Raw genomic sequence first — 12664 nt, forward strand, 5'->3', positions numbered from 1 at the left:
TTCCCCCCACCTTTTCTTTGAAACATTAAAGCCACATGAAATACATTGCTTGACTGAAGTACTTTAAAAAAAATCATATTGGCGGATGAGCAAATGACTTGTAAGTGTAATAGTTCTTTTTTACATCCTGACTTGAGAAGCTTGCGGTAGGAATTAAACAACCTGACAAGACTGGGGCCCCTGGTGATCCTCAGAGCTCCCTCTGGCCCGTGTCTTGTTGAGCATGGATAATGTTATATGTGTGAGCTGCTAGTTTCCTGGGTTATAAAAATAAGCAGCATTAAAAGCCCCTTGCCCTGCTCCATACCATGAAAACCAAGAAAGGCTCATCTTTTCCACATTCCGGAGCTGTTCTCTGCAGCCCTGTGCTGGCTTGCGTTTGCCACAGCCTCTCTCTCTGGATGGCCTGTCTCGTCGCTGGCCGATCTCGTCCAGAGCACCGTGGATTGCGCTGAGGCCTGCCCGCACCACTTCCTCCTCTCCTCCTCTGCCCGCTTACCTCCGCGCTCCCAGCTCCATCACCGACAGCACACACTGAAGCTGCGGCCTGGGCACGGGGGTGGGGGGGTGGAACTCCTGTCTCTGCCTCCCTCTCAGAGCCCCCCTCTCACCGCGGCCTGGGGACTCTTCCTGGAGATGCCCTTCGTTTCTTGGCTTTATCCCCCTTCTCCAGACTGTATCCCCAGCCGCGTGTGGTGCTCTGCTTGGCTTGGGGATCTGGTCTCTTCTCCACCCTCCGTGTGCTCCGTTCTCTGGTCAGCCATGGGATGCACACGTCCGGCACTGTCGTCACCCTCTGTGTATGTCACCCTTTTGTCCGGCAGTAGCTCCGCAGCAATGACCGAGTCGGAACTCAAGTTCCCCCACCAGCTCACCGAACCCCCAGCAGACCTCCCACCACCAAGCCCACTCACCCCCAAAAGGGACAGTGGTTTTCTTCTTGAAAATGGGCCTCCCACTCATTCTCTTTCCCAGTCTTCCTCCCTTCCTGCTTCATTCCTGGTTCGTTCGCCCTTCCTGGTTCATTCATATTCCTTTTCTCTCTTATCTCCAGTTCTGACCTTGGTTCTTTGAGTTGTGTTTTCCAACCTTCTCGCCCAACAGAGAGCTGCCCTGCCCCTAACACCATCTGGGCCACCCCCACCTTCACTGTCCTCCAGGTGTAACTCAGCACTTGCTCAAGGGCTCCCACTTATTTTGAATCTCACCTTTGTTTACACATTACTACTTATATTTTTACATGATTGTGTCTCAAGGGCAGAAGTGACCTCATCTCCTTGCTGGTCTGTCCAGCACCTTGCGGATTGCCAAGCAAGGGTTTGGTACATTCTTCTTGAATAAACAGTCTTGGCAGACGAGGAGCATGCTTCAGGTTCTGTTGTTTTCCATCTGTACGTCCTGTAACATGATAGTGGACACAAAATAGGGCCGCAGGGTCACTTGTATTACACATGTTATCGAGACCATCAAATGCTCCTGGTCCCAGGTGGAGAATATGTCATTACCTCTGGACCTGACATTGGCAGTGATTTATTAGAGGGATGTGCCGAAAACACAACGAGTGGTTAAAGCCAATTATAAACTCACTCGGCCAGTCTCAGGGCCACAGACCACAGTGCAGAGCCCCAGGACTGCCGTTCAGTGAAATGAGCGTGTTTTTGGCTAATCTTCAAAGCCCCGCTAGGTTTTACGTGCCCTTACCTTTGCAGAGTGGGTCGCCTGCGTCAGGTCCAGCTTCTTGGTGCTCTGCTACCTGCACGACGTGAAGAACACCCTGCAGCTCCACGACCTGGCCACTGGTGCTCTCCTCAAGACCTTCCCGCTGGAGGTCGGCAGCGTCGTGGGGTACAGCGGGCAGAAGAAGGACACCGAAATCTTCTACCAGTTCACTTCCTTTCTGTCTCCAGGTGAGAGTCCTTCCAGTTTAAAAATCGCACTCCCGTTTGGGTTTCTTTTGATAAACTGAAATATGATGCCATGTTATGTTGAAAATCACATGTGCTGTGTTACAGCCAGAATTACTTAATATAAACTGGTAAAACGGACGCTCAGAACAAAGGGCAACATGAACACCTAAAACTGCACTCTCATTAATCTTATATCCTGAGTCTCTTTTCTGGGGACAGGACCAGCTGTTGTTCTAGGTTGATTTGAAAAATCGACATGAACAAGTAAAACTGTAGATTCAGGCTTTAGTCTATATATATCAAAACACACAGAGCACAGATAACTAAAAGTGTTAAATAAAAATCTGTAGTCACATCTGACATTTAAAAGCTGTTTTAAAACTGAGACTACATTCTGCTTTTGTTAAGCTGGGTTAAAATAAAATTCTAAAAGTATAGTCTTACATCATATGGAGGGGGAAAAAAAAACAACAACTTGTTACTTGGTTCTAGTAGAAAAGGAAGAAAACATTTGCAATTTTGTGGCATCAGTTAATTTTCCCCAAAGTAAACATAACTCTTTTTATACGTTTTTTTTTTTGTTTTTTTTTTTAGGTTTTTCACACTCACTTTGCTTGTTTGGGTTTTTTCCTGTTTCTGCACTTGGCTGCATTCAGCATTTCTGTTACAGCCAAAGCTATAACACCCTGACTTGTCCCAGGAGCCTGGCCAGCTGGCAGTTTGCAGTTGACTGGGCAGACCTTATCCTGAAAGCAATCTGGCTGAAGAAATGTCTGCACGTTCCTTATTTGTTTTTCAAGCTCCTTCATCGTCCTTTTTGTCCTAGCCAGTATTGTTGCAGTTGTTTGGTTCTTGGCAAATAAAGCAGATGTAGGGGAGAGCTGAGCAGGAGTAGAAATGACTTTGTCCTCCTCCCAGGGTTTGGCAGACGACAATGATGGCTGATCCACTTTTCTCTGTGTGCCTCGGAGTCACAGAGCAGGCAGTGTTTAAGGAATCTTAACCGTCATGGCAGGTTGTTGTCAGGGTTATTAAATCAAAAGAATAATGTTCTGTACATAGGTCTGATGGTCCATCTGGGACATCTAGCAACCTTTACCCACCCACGCACCTTTCAGAGGATCTCACAAAGATGTGGACACCAGGGCCAGGAGCCCTGAACTGACAGGTCAAGAACCTCACGTCAGGGTGTCCTGCTCCTCCCAAAGCCTGGAGGACAGTGGCAGCCAGTGGACAGGAACCAAGGAAAATTGCTTTCCTCCTCTCAGCCCAGTGCTGCGGGGTCTGCACTGTTTGCCTCAACTTACACTGGTTCCAGAAATTGAACTTTGGAAAACCTCATAGTCTTTTGAACAGTTTTAATGGATAAAGAGCAACAAGGAGAACAGAGCAAGGCTGGCTAACCTGCTCTTCCTAAAAGCCAGAGTCTCCAGAGGCCTGTAAACCACCTTCCGTGACCCCATGTGGCCATTTATTTCAGGGACAAGTTCATCATTACCCGAAGATGAAAGGGCTCATTGTCCTAGCATAAAATGATGGGTTCTGTGCCAAGCAGTGAAATATTATCTGTGACTCTGGCCGTGAAGTCTGGAAAGAGAAGTGTGTTCCTGGTTCTGCACCAGCAGGCAGCTCCTGAGCAAGCTTTGTCACTGCAATGCTTTCTTCTTCTCCTTCGCCTTTTCCTAATTCGTTTTGCCTCCAGCCTTTTCTTTTCTCTCCTTAATGTAATCTGATACCTAAAATCAGAGAACAGGGCTTCCAGGCTCAGGCCTTCTGAACCAAATGTAAAAATCAATAATTAAACAAGGTTCCCTGAAAGCAGGAAATGGTCAGTGTGTACATACGTACACGTCCATATACATGCACGTCTGCTTTTCAAAGGTGGTCTTGCACTGCTCTCCAAAGGTTGACTGTCCACTGCTGCAGTAAACAACAGGCACTAAATTATAAATAAAGCTCCAGGGCCAAAAGTACCTGCTGCGCCAACCGCTGTGGACACCTGATACACCTGACAGGTGTACACCTGCTGACCTTGCTTCCCATGGAAGTACATGGTAAGGACATGTCTCGAGCAAAGCCATTTGGAAGAAAATAGGCCCACATTGTAACGTGAATCCCTATAGCCTAATGATGTTTTGTGTCCTTGTCTCAATTGGTTTGCTAAGTAGAAGAATCGGGTATCGGATTGGAGAAAACATCCTAGAGTCATGAATCAGAGAGGATTGGTTAGGTGATCTCTAGGGGATAATTTCAAAGTTTAGGGGCAAAAGAGCACCGAATTCGGAAGTTCCTTAAAACCGGAGGAGATGTCTTGGACTTGAGGAGATGGGACTCCTGATGAAAACAGTGCTTTAACAAGGTTATTCTAGCAAAAGGAAAGAGGGAGGGGCAATCAGTTAAGATATTCCTGCTATAACTGGAAGTAAATATAAGGAGGTGAAAGAGATGGGAGTTAAAAGGAAGGGGCAATTCTAGGAGAATTGCGACTGCACTTGGAGGAAAACAGGCAACCAAGGCAGTTTGGAGCGCGATGCACTTGTTCCCTGTGGCTCCAACCACTGAGTGGTTGAGCCGAGGGATGTTGTACTCGTGGAACCCGGGAGGGTTGTCTAAGGCTCACTCCAGACTTCCGTGTGTGGTAATAATCCAGCACAGCCATCCCGGGTGCATGGCTCTGAGAAAGAGGGAGAAGAAACCAAAGAACCTTTCCCAGGCTCTTTGGGAAAACCATAAAAATGCTATAAGAGCAGCTTTACATCCATAGAAAACTGAAGGAAGGGGACAGAGATTTCCTCTGTACCCCCCGCCCCTCCACGTGCACTGCCTCCCGTTATCAGCATCCCCTCCTCCAGTGGTATATGTGCTCCAGTTGATGAACCTGCATTGATAAATCATGATTGCTCAAAGTCCATAACTTACCTTGGGACTCTCTCTCGGTGGTGTTCATTCTGAGTTTGGATAAATGTATGATGGCCTGTATCCATCAGTGTATGTTTTTATGGTATCATGCAGAGTAATTTCAATACCCTAAAAAGTCTGTGCACTCTGCCCTTTTCGTCCCTTCTCCCCCTAGCCCCTGGCAATCACTGATCTTTTTACTGTTTCCACAGCTTTGTCTTTTCCAGAATGACCTATAGTTGGAATCATATCAATAGATTATATAGACTTTTCAGATTGGCTCCTTCACTTAGTAATATGCATTTAAGGTTGTTGCATGGCTTAATGGCTTATTTATTTTTTGTAATACTCCATTGTCTGGATGTTCCACCATTTATTTACGCATTCTCCTTTTGAAGGACATCTTGGTTGCCTCCAACTTTTGGCAGTCATGAATAAAACTGCTCTGAATATCTGTGTACAGGTTCTTGTGTGGACACATTTTCAACTTCTTTGGATAAATGACCAAAGAGTGCAAAAACATTTTAAGAGACTTGTTTTTGTTTGAGTTTTTTAAATTTTAATATCCTTAAAACCCGACCTGTAATTGGATGAAACAGTGTCTACATGGGTCATCTTTGCTGAGTTCTTTTGCCTTTTCTTTGCATATCCAGTTTTCCAGACTCCTCTGTTGATCCTTTTGCATTTTCTCCTAGAATTGTCCCTTCCTTTTAACTCCCATCTCTTTCACCTCCTTACATTTACTTCCAGTTATAGCAGGAATATCTGAACTGATTGCCCCTCCCTCTTTCCTTTTGCTAGAATAACCTTGTTAAAGCACTGTTTTCATCAGGAGTCCCATCTCCTCAAGTCCAAGACATCTCCTTTGGTCTTAAGGAACTTCCAAATTCAGTTCTCTTTTGCCCTTAAACTTTGAAATTATTCCCTAGAGATCACCTAACCAGTCTTCTCTGATTCATGACTCTAGGATGTTTTCTCCAATCCGATACCCGATTCTTATGCTTAGCAAGCCAGTTGAGACAAGGACACAAAGCATCATTAGGCTATAGGGACTCACATTACAGCATGAATCTGCAGTGGGCTCACCTGGACTGACCCAGATGGATCTGAAAACAGAAAATATCCATCAAGTAAATTAAGCACTGGTACCGTTAGGTATAACCCAGCCCCCTCCAAAGTGCCACTTTTGCCCCAAACAGAAGAACAGAGAGCAGGCACTTGTCACCCTTTCTCCCAACAGGAGCCAGCCCATGTTGTATAATTTCATTCTTCTGCTAGAGGCTTTGATGTCTCGATTTTTCTAAACAGGCATTTAGAGTGTGTTTCCTACTCACTGCCTTTCACTTAAGAAATTTCATTTTAGTACTTTGGCGACTTATCTCAGGGCACTGCCCCAGGAACTGGTGGGTGGTTAGATGGGAATCCTCGCTCCCCATCCATCCTTGGTGATCCACTATAGCTCAGGTGACAGTGATCCTGGGGTGAGTCCAGGGCTTAAACGGCGCATGCTTGTTCTGCAGTCTCGTTGTCATTGTCTGGTTGTTTGGGTTTTTTTTGAGGATGTAGATGCTTTTGTGTTTTGAGGAAGTGGGGCAGGTACTAATGAAGAAGCTCTTCAAAAATTAACATATATGTGAAGATAGCCTTTGCCCTCAAGACTACATTTATCTGGGCAAGTACAGTATGCAGTGTGTCTGGTAATTTAGAATGTATGCCCGGAGGGTAGTCTGAAAATATTTTATGTATAAGGATATATTCCAACAAGTATCCAAATACAGCTTCAACTAAGAAAGCCAGTACTTCAGTCCTATTACACATCTCCCCACTGTCAATGTTAATCATATATTGTATGATATATTATAAACCTTAAAATAATTTGTAAGCATGGGAATTGCGATAGCATTCATGGGGATGAACAGTCCTGTTGTTAAAGTACCTAAACATATTGCTCTCTGCCAGTGGGGAGCAGAGTGCTGTTTCTCAGCTGTTAGTGAAGTTCATACATACACAGAGGAGTTGGAAAGAAAGCACGCTGCCATTTTAACACATGATCAATCAGTTTGAATGTACCCTGTGGGAGTAACTGCTTAGTTTCTGGTTTTGCAGCAAGTATCAGGATCTCTAAATTGATTTTTCATATACTGACAGAGTATGTTTAAAGTATTATGTGGGAGGGCTGTTTCCACACCAGCCACTCTGGATGACTAATTCTGTTTCATAAACGATAGCAATGTCATTGTTTTCAAACAGTAATGATTTATCTTACTGATCGTTTCTTTGATTTAGTTCTTTCTTGTTAAGTTTTATTTTTTTGGTTGTGGCGGGTCTTCGTTGCTGCACCTGGTCTTTCTCTCGTTATGGAGAATGGGGGCCACTCTCCAGTTGCAGTGCGCAGGCTTCTTGTTGCAGAGCACAGACTCTGGGGCGTGCAGGCTTCAGTAGCTGCAGCGTGTGGGCTCAGTAGTTGAGGCACACAGGCTTAGTTGCTCCATGGCATGTGGGATTCTTCCAGATCAGGGATCACACCTATGTCCCTGGCATTGCAAGGTGATTTTTTATCCCCTGGACCACCAGGGAAGCCCCTTTGATTTAGATATTAGATATTAGAATGTAGTAGCATTAAATTAAGGAAATGGGATTTTAATTCGTGGATAAAACAGCTAAAAGTTTGTTGTGTATTCATCAGTGTGTGTGTGCACAGTTACTTGGATATCAGAACTTTAAAGGCACCTCTGAAAGACTCCCCTGAAATGCTGTCTTTGGTCTCTGATTGCTGTCACGTGTGTGTCCACAGAGGGGTGGGTGTCAGGAAGCAATAGCCCCAGAGTTCCCATCAAGAGACCCCGGACTGGCTGTTGACTTTGGGCACATCATTTGAGTTTTCCATCTTAATCACTGCTCAGGTGAAATAACCCTACATGAAGTGTCCCATCTTCTTTGACCTGTACTCCTAAGTGACGTGGCATCGGGAAAGACCTGTTACGTTTCTGCAGTTAGGTTTTACCTCTGCTCTTAATCCTGGAATGCATTAGAATCTCCTAAAATGGTACAGAGGTGACTGTTGTAAAAAAAGAAGACCAGGATGGCAGTGATGAAGTGTGAACACGTATGTAGCATCACACAGTCTACACGCCAGGCTGTTCTGAGGCCTCTTTCTGCATGACCTTAAACAGCACTGCTGACTGCGCTTTGTGATCCTTGCCCCTCTTGTGTCTGGTGAGTTTGTGGACTGAACTAAGACTCCCATTTCCTCCTAGGTATCATTTATCACTGTGATCTGACCAAAGAGGAACTGGAGCCCAGAGTCTTCCGAGAGGTGACCGTGAAAGGAATCGACGCTTCCGATTACCAGACAGTCCAGGTAGGGGGTGTTTTATCTCCACAATGTGAGTTTAAAAATCTGACTTTCAGGCCAGGCTGTGCACACCCCAGTTTGTCAGCAGCTGTGGAGGTGATCCACAGCATCACGGGCCACAGATACTTGGGAACACCTGCTGCTTCTGGGCAGTGAGCCCAGCGAGGTCCCTGCCCTCTTGGAGTTTACAGATTCTGCCTCTCTTGACAGGACGCCAGAGTCCCTTGTCTGGGGGATCAGAGCAATACAGTTTGTCTGCTTGCTTGAAAGTGGATTGTTTTCTGGCTCAGGTCTCGTGATATGATAAGTAACAACATAGATTTTTTTTCTCTACATGAAGTATTCACTCAAGTGCTAGAAGGCAGTCTTTGCAGTCTGAAGTTCATCCGTATGTCTGCCTGGCACAGGGTGAGTGCTCAGTAAAATATTAGGATGGATGAGTTAACTGTTTAATTGTCATGCGTAGCAAGCTTAGGCTCTGGTCACCATCAGGTTAAGAATCTCCATTTTTTTGTTTTCTCAGTGGCCCACAGGTACTGAGTCTCCCAGAAATCAAATCCCTCATTGACAAATGATGCAAAATGGCTCTGTTCCTTTGCATGACAGGCCACCTGACAGGTACCAGGTGTTTATCAGGGCTCTCCTACCAAGGGGCCTGGACCACAGAGATCCATGTTAGGATTCAGAGTGTTGTTTCCAAAGGAAAGTTAGAAAAAAAGATCACTAGATACCCTGAGAATGTTTCTGTGAAACCAGAGCATCATTTTAACATGGTGAATTGCTCTTCACCTGTCTAAGAGAAGTCTAGATGATGGGCTAGATCTAGATCAAAGATAAAACTGCTTGGCCAGCTGAATCTGGCCCAGGGCTGCAGATCGCCATCTTCTCTTCTGTATCAGGAGTCGACTTACTGGTCTCTGGTTTTTTGGAGAATAGCCACGCTTGTTCACAGTGTCTGTGGCTGCCCTAGTACTTTAACAGCGCAGCAGAGACTTTGGCCCACGGAGGCTAACGTGCTTAGCATTTGGCCCTCCAGGACAAAACTTTGCTGATCCTTGATCTATATAAATAGTAATTATAAAGTCAGCATTCTCAGTAGAGGTCCAGGGCCTTTGTCTTCAAGCTCTGTCAGCTTGAAGTCTGAAATCTGCGTGTATTGATTGATACATCTTGGTTGACATAGGATGAGTCATTTAACTTTTCTGCCAGTTTTTTCATTTCAGCTGCAAAACAGATAGTACCCATTTTGCAGGATTCCTGCAGGATTACATGAGATGATATATATAGGCATACCTCGTTTTATTGTTCTTTGCTTCATTGTGTTTTGCAGATACTGTGTTTTGTTTTGTTTTTTTTTACAAAATGAAGGTTTGTGGCAGTTCTGCATCGAGCACATCTATTGGTGCCATTTTTCCAACAGCATTTGTCCATTTCACGTGTCTGTGTCACATTTTGGTTCTTGGCAGAATTTCAAACTGTTTCATTATTGTTATGCTTGTTGTGATCTGTGATCTTTCATGTTGTTATTGCAAAAAAGATTATGATTCACTGAAGGCTCAGATGATGGTTAGCATTTTCTAGCAATTAAATATTCTTTAAGGTATGTACAGTGTTGTTTTAGACTTAATGTTGTTGCACACTGCATGTTGTTGGTGTTCAGTTGCCCAGTCGTGTCCGACTCTCTGTGGCCCCCTGGAGTGCAGCACGCCAGGCCTCCCCATCCCTCACCATCTCCTAGCATTTGCCTTGGTTCACGTTCATTGCCCGGTGATGCCATCCAGCCATCTCATCCTCCGACCCCTCCTCTCTTTCTGCCCTCGATCTTTCCCAGCATCAGGAACTTTTCCAGTAATTCGTCTCTGTGCATCAGACGACCAAGATACTGGAGCTTCAGCTTCAGCATCAGTCCCTCCAGTGAACACTCAGGGTTGGTCTCCATTAAAATTGACTGGTTTGATTCCCTTGCTGTCCAAGGGACTTTCAGAAGTCTTCTCCAGCACCACAGTTTGAAGGCATCAATTCTTTGGCATTCTGCCTTCTTTACTGTCCAGATTTCTCAACCGTACGTGACACTGAATAGACTACAGTATAGTGCAAAGGTAACTTTTCTACGCACTGAGAAAACAGAAAATTCATCTGATTCGCTTTATTGTGACACTTGCTTTATTGTGGGGGTCTGGAACTGAATCTACCATGTCTCCAAGGTCTGCCCGTATTAAGGGTCTGGCACATAGGGCTCAGTCAGTAAAGAATCTGCCTGTAATGCAGGAGACCTGGGTTTGATCCCTGGGTGGGGAAGATCCCCTGGAGAAGGCTATGGCAACCCATTCCAGTGTTCTTGCCTGGAGAATTCCATGGACAGAGGAGCCTGGTGAGCTCTCGTCAGACATGACTGAGACTAACACTTTCATGTAGAATGTAATCAGTTTTTTTCAAAAAGTGCTAGAAGTAAATATGGCACACTTTTAGGTTTCCGTAGCTAGTTTGGCTTCTTTCATTTTCAAGGTAAGCCATTGCCTGGAGAGAGATCTTTTAGTAGCCGATAGCCCCAGTCTGGTGCTTGTGTGGTTCATTAATTCACCCTAGTCCTGCATGAGACTTTTAACATCACCTTTAGGTTCTCATGCCTTGCTGTTTTTCATTTTCTCTGTGTGTAGAAATTGCCTGCCTGTCAGCTGTAACATTTGGCCTTCTCAGGGACTACTTCTAGTCCTGCCTGGACATCCTCAGGGCAGGGAGGGGGGAGGGTGTGTGTGTGTGTGTGTGTGTGTGTGTGTGTGTGTATACACTGCCTCTCCCATCACTAATGCAGAGGATTCCCGAGTTGGGTGTGTGTGTGTGTGTGTGTGTGTGTATACACTGCCTCTCCCATCACTAATGCAGAGGATTCCCGAGTTGGGTGTGTGTGTGTGTGTGTGTGTGTGTGTGTGTGTGTGTGTGTGTGTGTACACTGCCTCTCCCATCACTAATGCAGAGGATTCCCGAGTTGGGTGTGTGTGTGTGTGTGTGTGTGTGTGTGTATACACTGCCTCTCCCATCACTAATGCAGAGGATTCCCGGGTAGGGTGTGTGTGTGTGTGTGTGTGTGTGTGTGTACACTGCCTCTCCCATCACTAATGCAGAGGATTCCCGGGTAGGGTGTGTGTGTGTGTGTGTGTGTGTACACTGCCTCTCCCATCACTAATGCAGAGGATTCCCGGGTAGGGTGTGTGTGTGTGTGTGTGTGTGTGTGTGTGTACACTGCCTCTCCCATCACTAATGCAGAGGATTCCCGGGTAGGGTGTGTGTGTGTGTGTGTGTGTGTGTACACTGCCTCTCCCATCACTAATGCAGAGGATTCCCGGGTAGGGGGTGTGTGTGTGTGTGTGTGTGTGTGTGTGTGTGTGTGTGTGTGTGTGTACACTGCCTCTCCCATCACTAATGCAGAGGATTCCCGGGTAGGGTGTGTGTGTGTGTGTGTGTGTGTGTGTGTGTGTGTGTGTGTGTGTGTGTGTACACTGCCTCTCCCATCACTAATGCAGAGGATTCCCGGGTAGGGGGTGTGTGTGTGTGTGTGTGTGTGTGTGTGTGTGTGTGTGTGTGTGTACACTGCCTCTCCCATCACTAATGCAGAGGATTCCCGGGCAGTGAGAAGTGTCCCCTCATGTCTGGGACACTATTGCCCATGAGACACCCCTCATCCCCTCACCCCTCATCTTCTCTTCATCTCTGCTCTGCAGCCCCTCAGGTCCGTATATTTTTTTTAAATTCTCTTTTCTGCTTCCCACAATTCATGCCAAAGTGAGAAATTGTGGAGTTTGTGGCAGGGAGGAGGGACCTGTGATCATGACAGCTTCTGATAGGAAAGTTGCTCTTCCTTCTCAGGGAGGATGTTTGGAGTTGTTTTTCCTATCAAGTAGCTGTTGTTGTTTTTTTTTTCTATTCTTTACAGATGGTACACAAAGAAACTAGTTACAACCTAATATGTGTTGTTTTCAGGTATAAATGAAAAGATCAAACTTCACAGCCGAGCACGTGCCTGTGTAGAGTAGAAATCCCTCAGCCCCGTGCAGAGCGTCCTGCAACTTCCAGGTTAGACTGGGGAGGAAGCACGCTCGGGTGATGCCAGTCGGATGCCGTTGGAAAAGGCACCGAAGTCTTCTCTGTGTGGCTCTTCACTTCACAAAGAAAATTCCCCTAACGCTGAGCTACTGAAATACTTAGGAACTTTTATTTGTACAAGTGCAGTAGGGGAGAAAAGGTGAAAAGATTCATGGGAAGTATTTAAGGGGATAGTAGCTGAGTAACTGGAGAGAACGCACTGGTTTTACAATTTTTATGAAGGTATAATCTCTCTAGTATGATGCCATCAGGAGACTCTAATATGTTGATTACACACATCATACATATTGCACTGAGTTGTTTAAATGGAATTCTCTTTGGGTAAAGGTGACCTTGGAATGAACCGTGACACCGCAGCACCATAGACTGAAAGTCCGTTTTGCAGTGGCTTAGCTGAGGTGTA

General features: G+C 45.6%; 1 protein-coding gene across 1 annotated transcript in view; it reads left to right on the forward strand.

Annotated features, from left to right (window-relative positions):
- The window catches only part of PREP (prolyl endopeptidase), a 132394-nt gene that overhangs the window by 72453 nt on the left and 47277 nt on the right, over positions 1 to 12664 (forward strand). The window contains exons 9-10 of the mRNA XM_065911634.1: positions 1710 to 1907; positions 8063 to 8166. Coding sequence (XP_065767706.1) covers positions 1710 to 1907; positions 8063 to 8166 — 302 coding nt within the window. The remainder of the gene's footprint in view (positions 1 to 1709; positions 1908 to 8062; positions 8167 to 12664) is intronic.

This window comes from Muntiacus reevesi, chromosome 19, assembly GCF_963930625.1.
Source record: "Muntiacus reevesi chromosome 19, mMunRee1.1, whole genome shotgun sequence".
In the NCBI taxonomy this organism is placed as follows: Eukaryota; Metazoa; Chordata; class Mammalia; order Artiodactyla; family Cervidae; genus Muntiacus; species Muntiacus reevesi.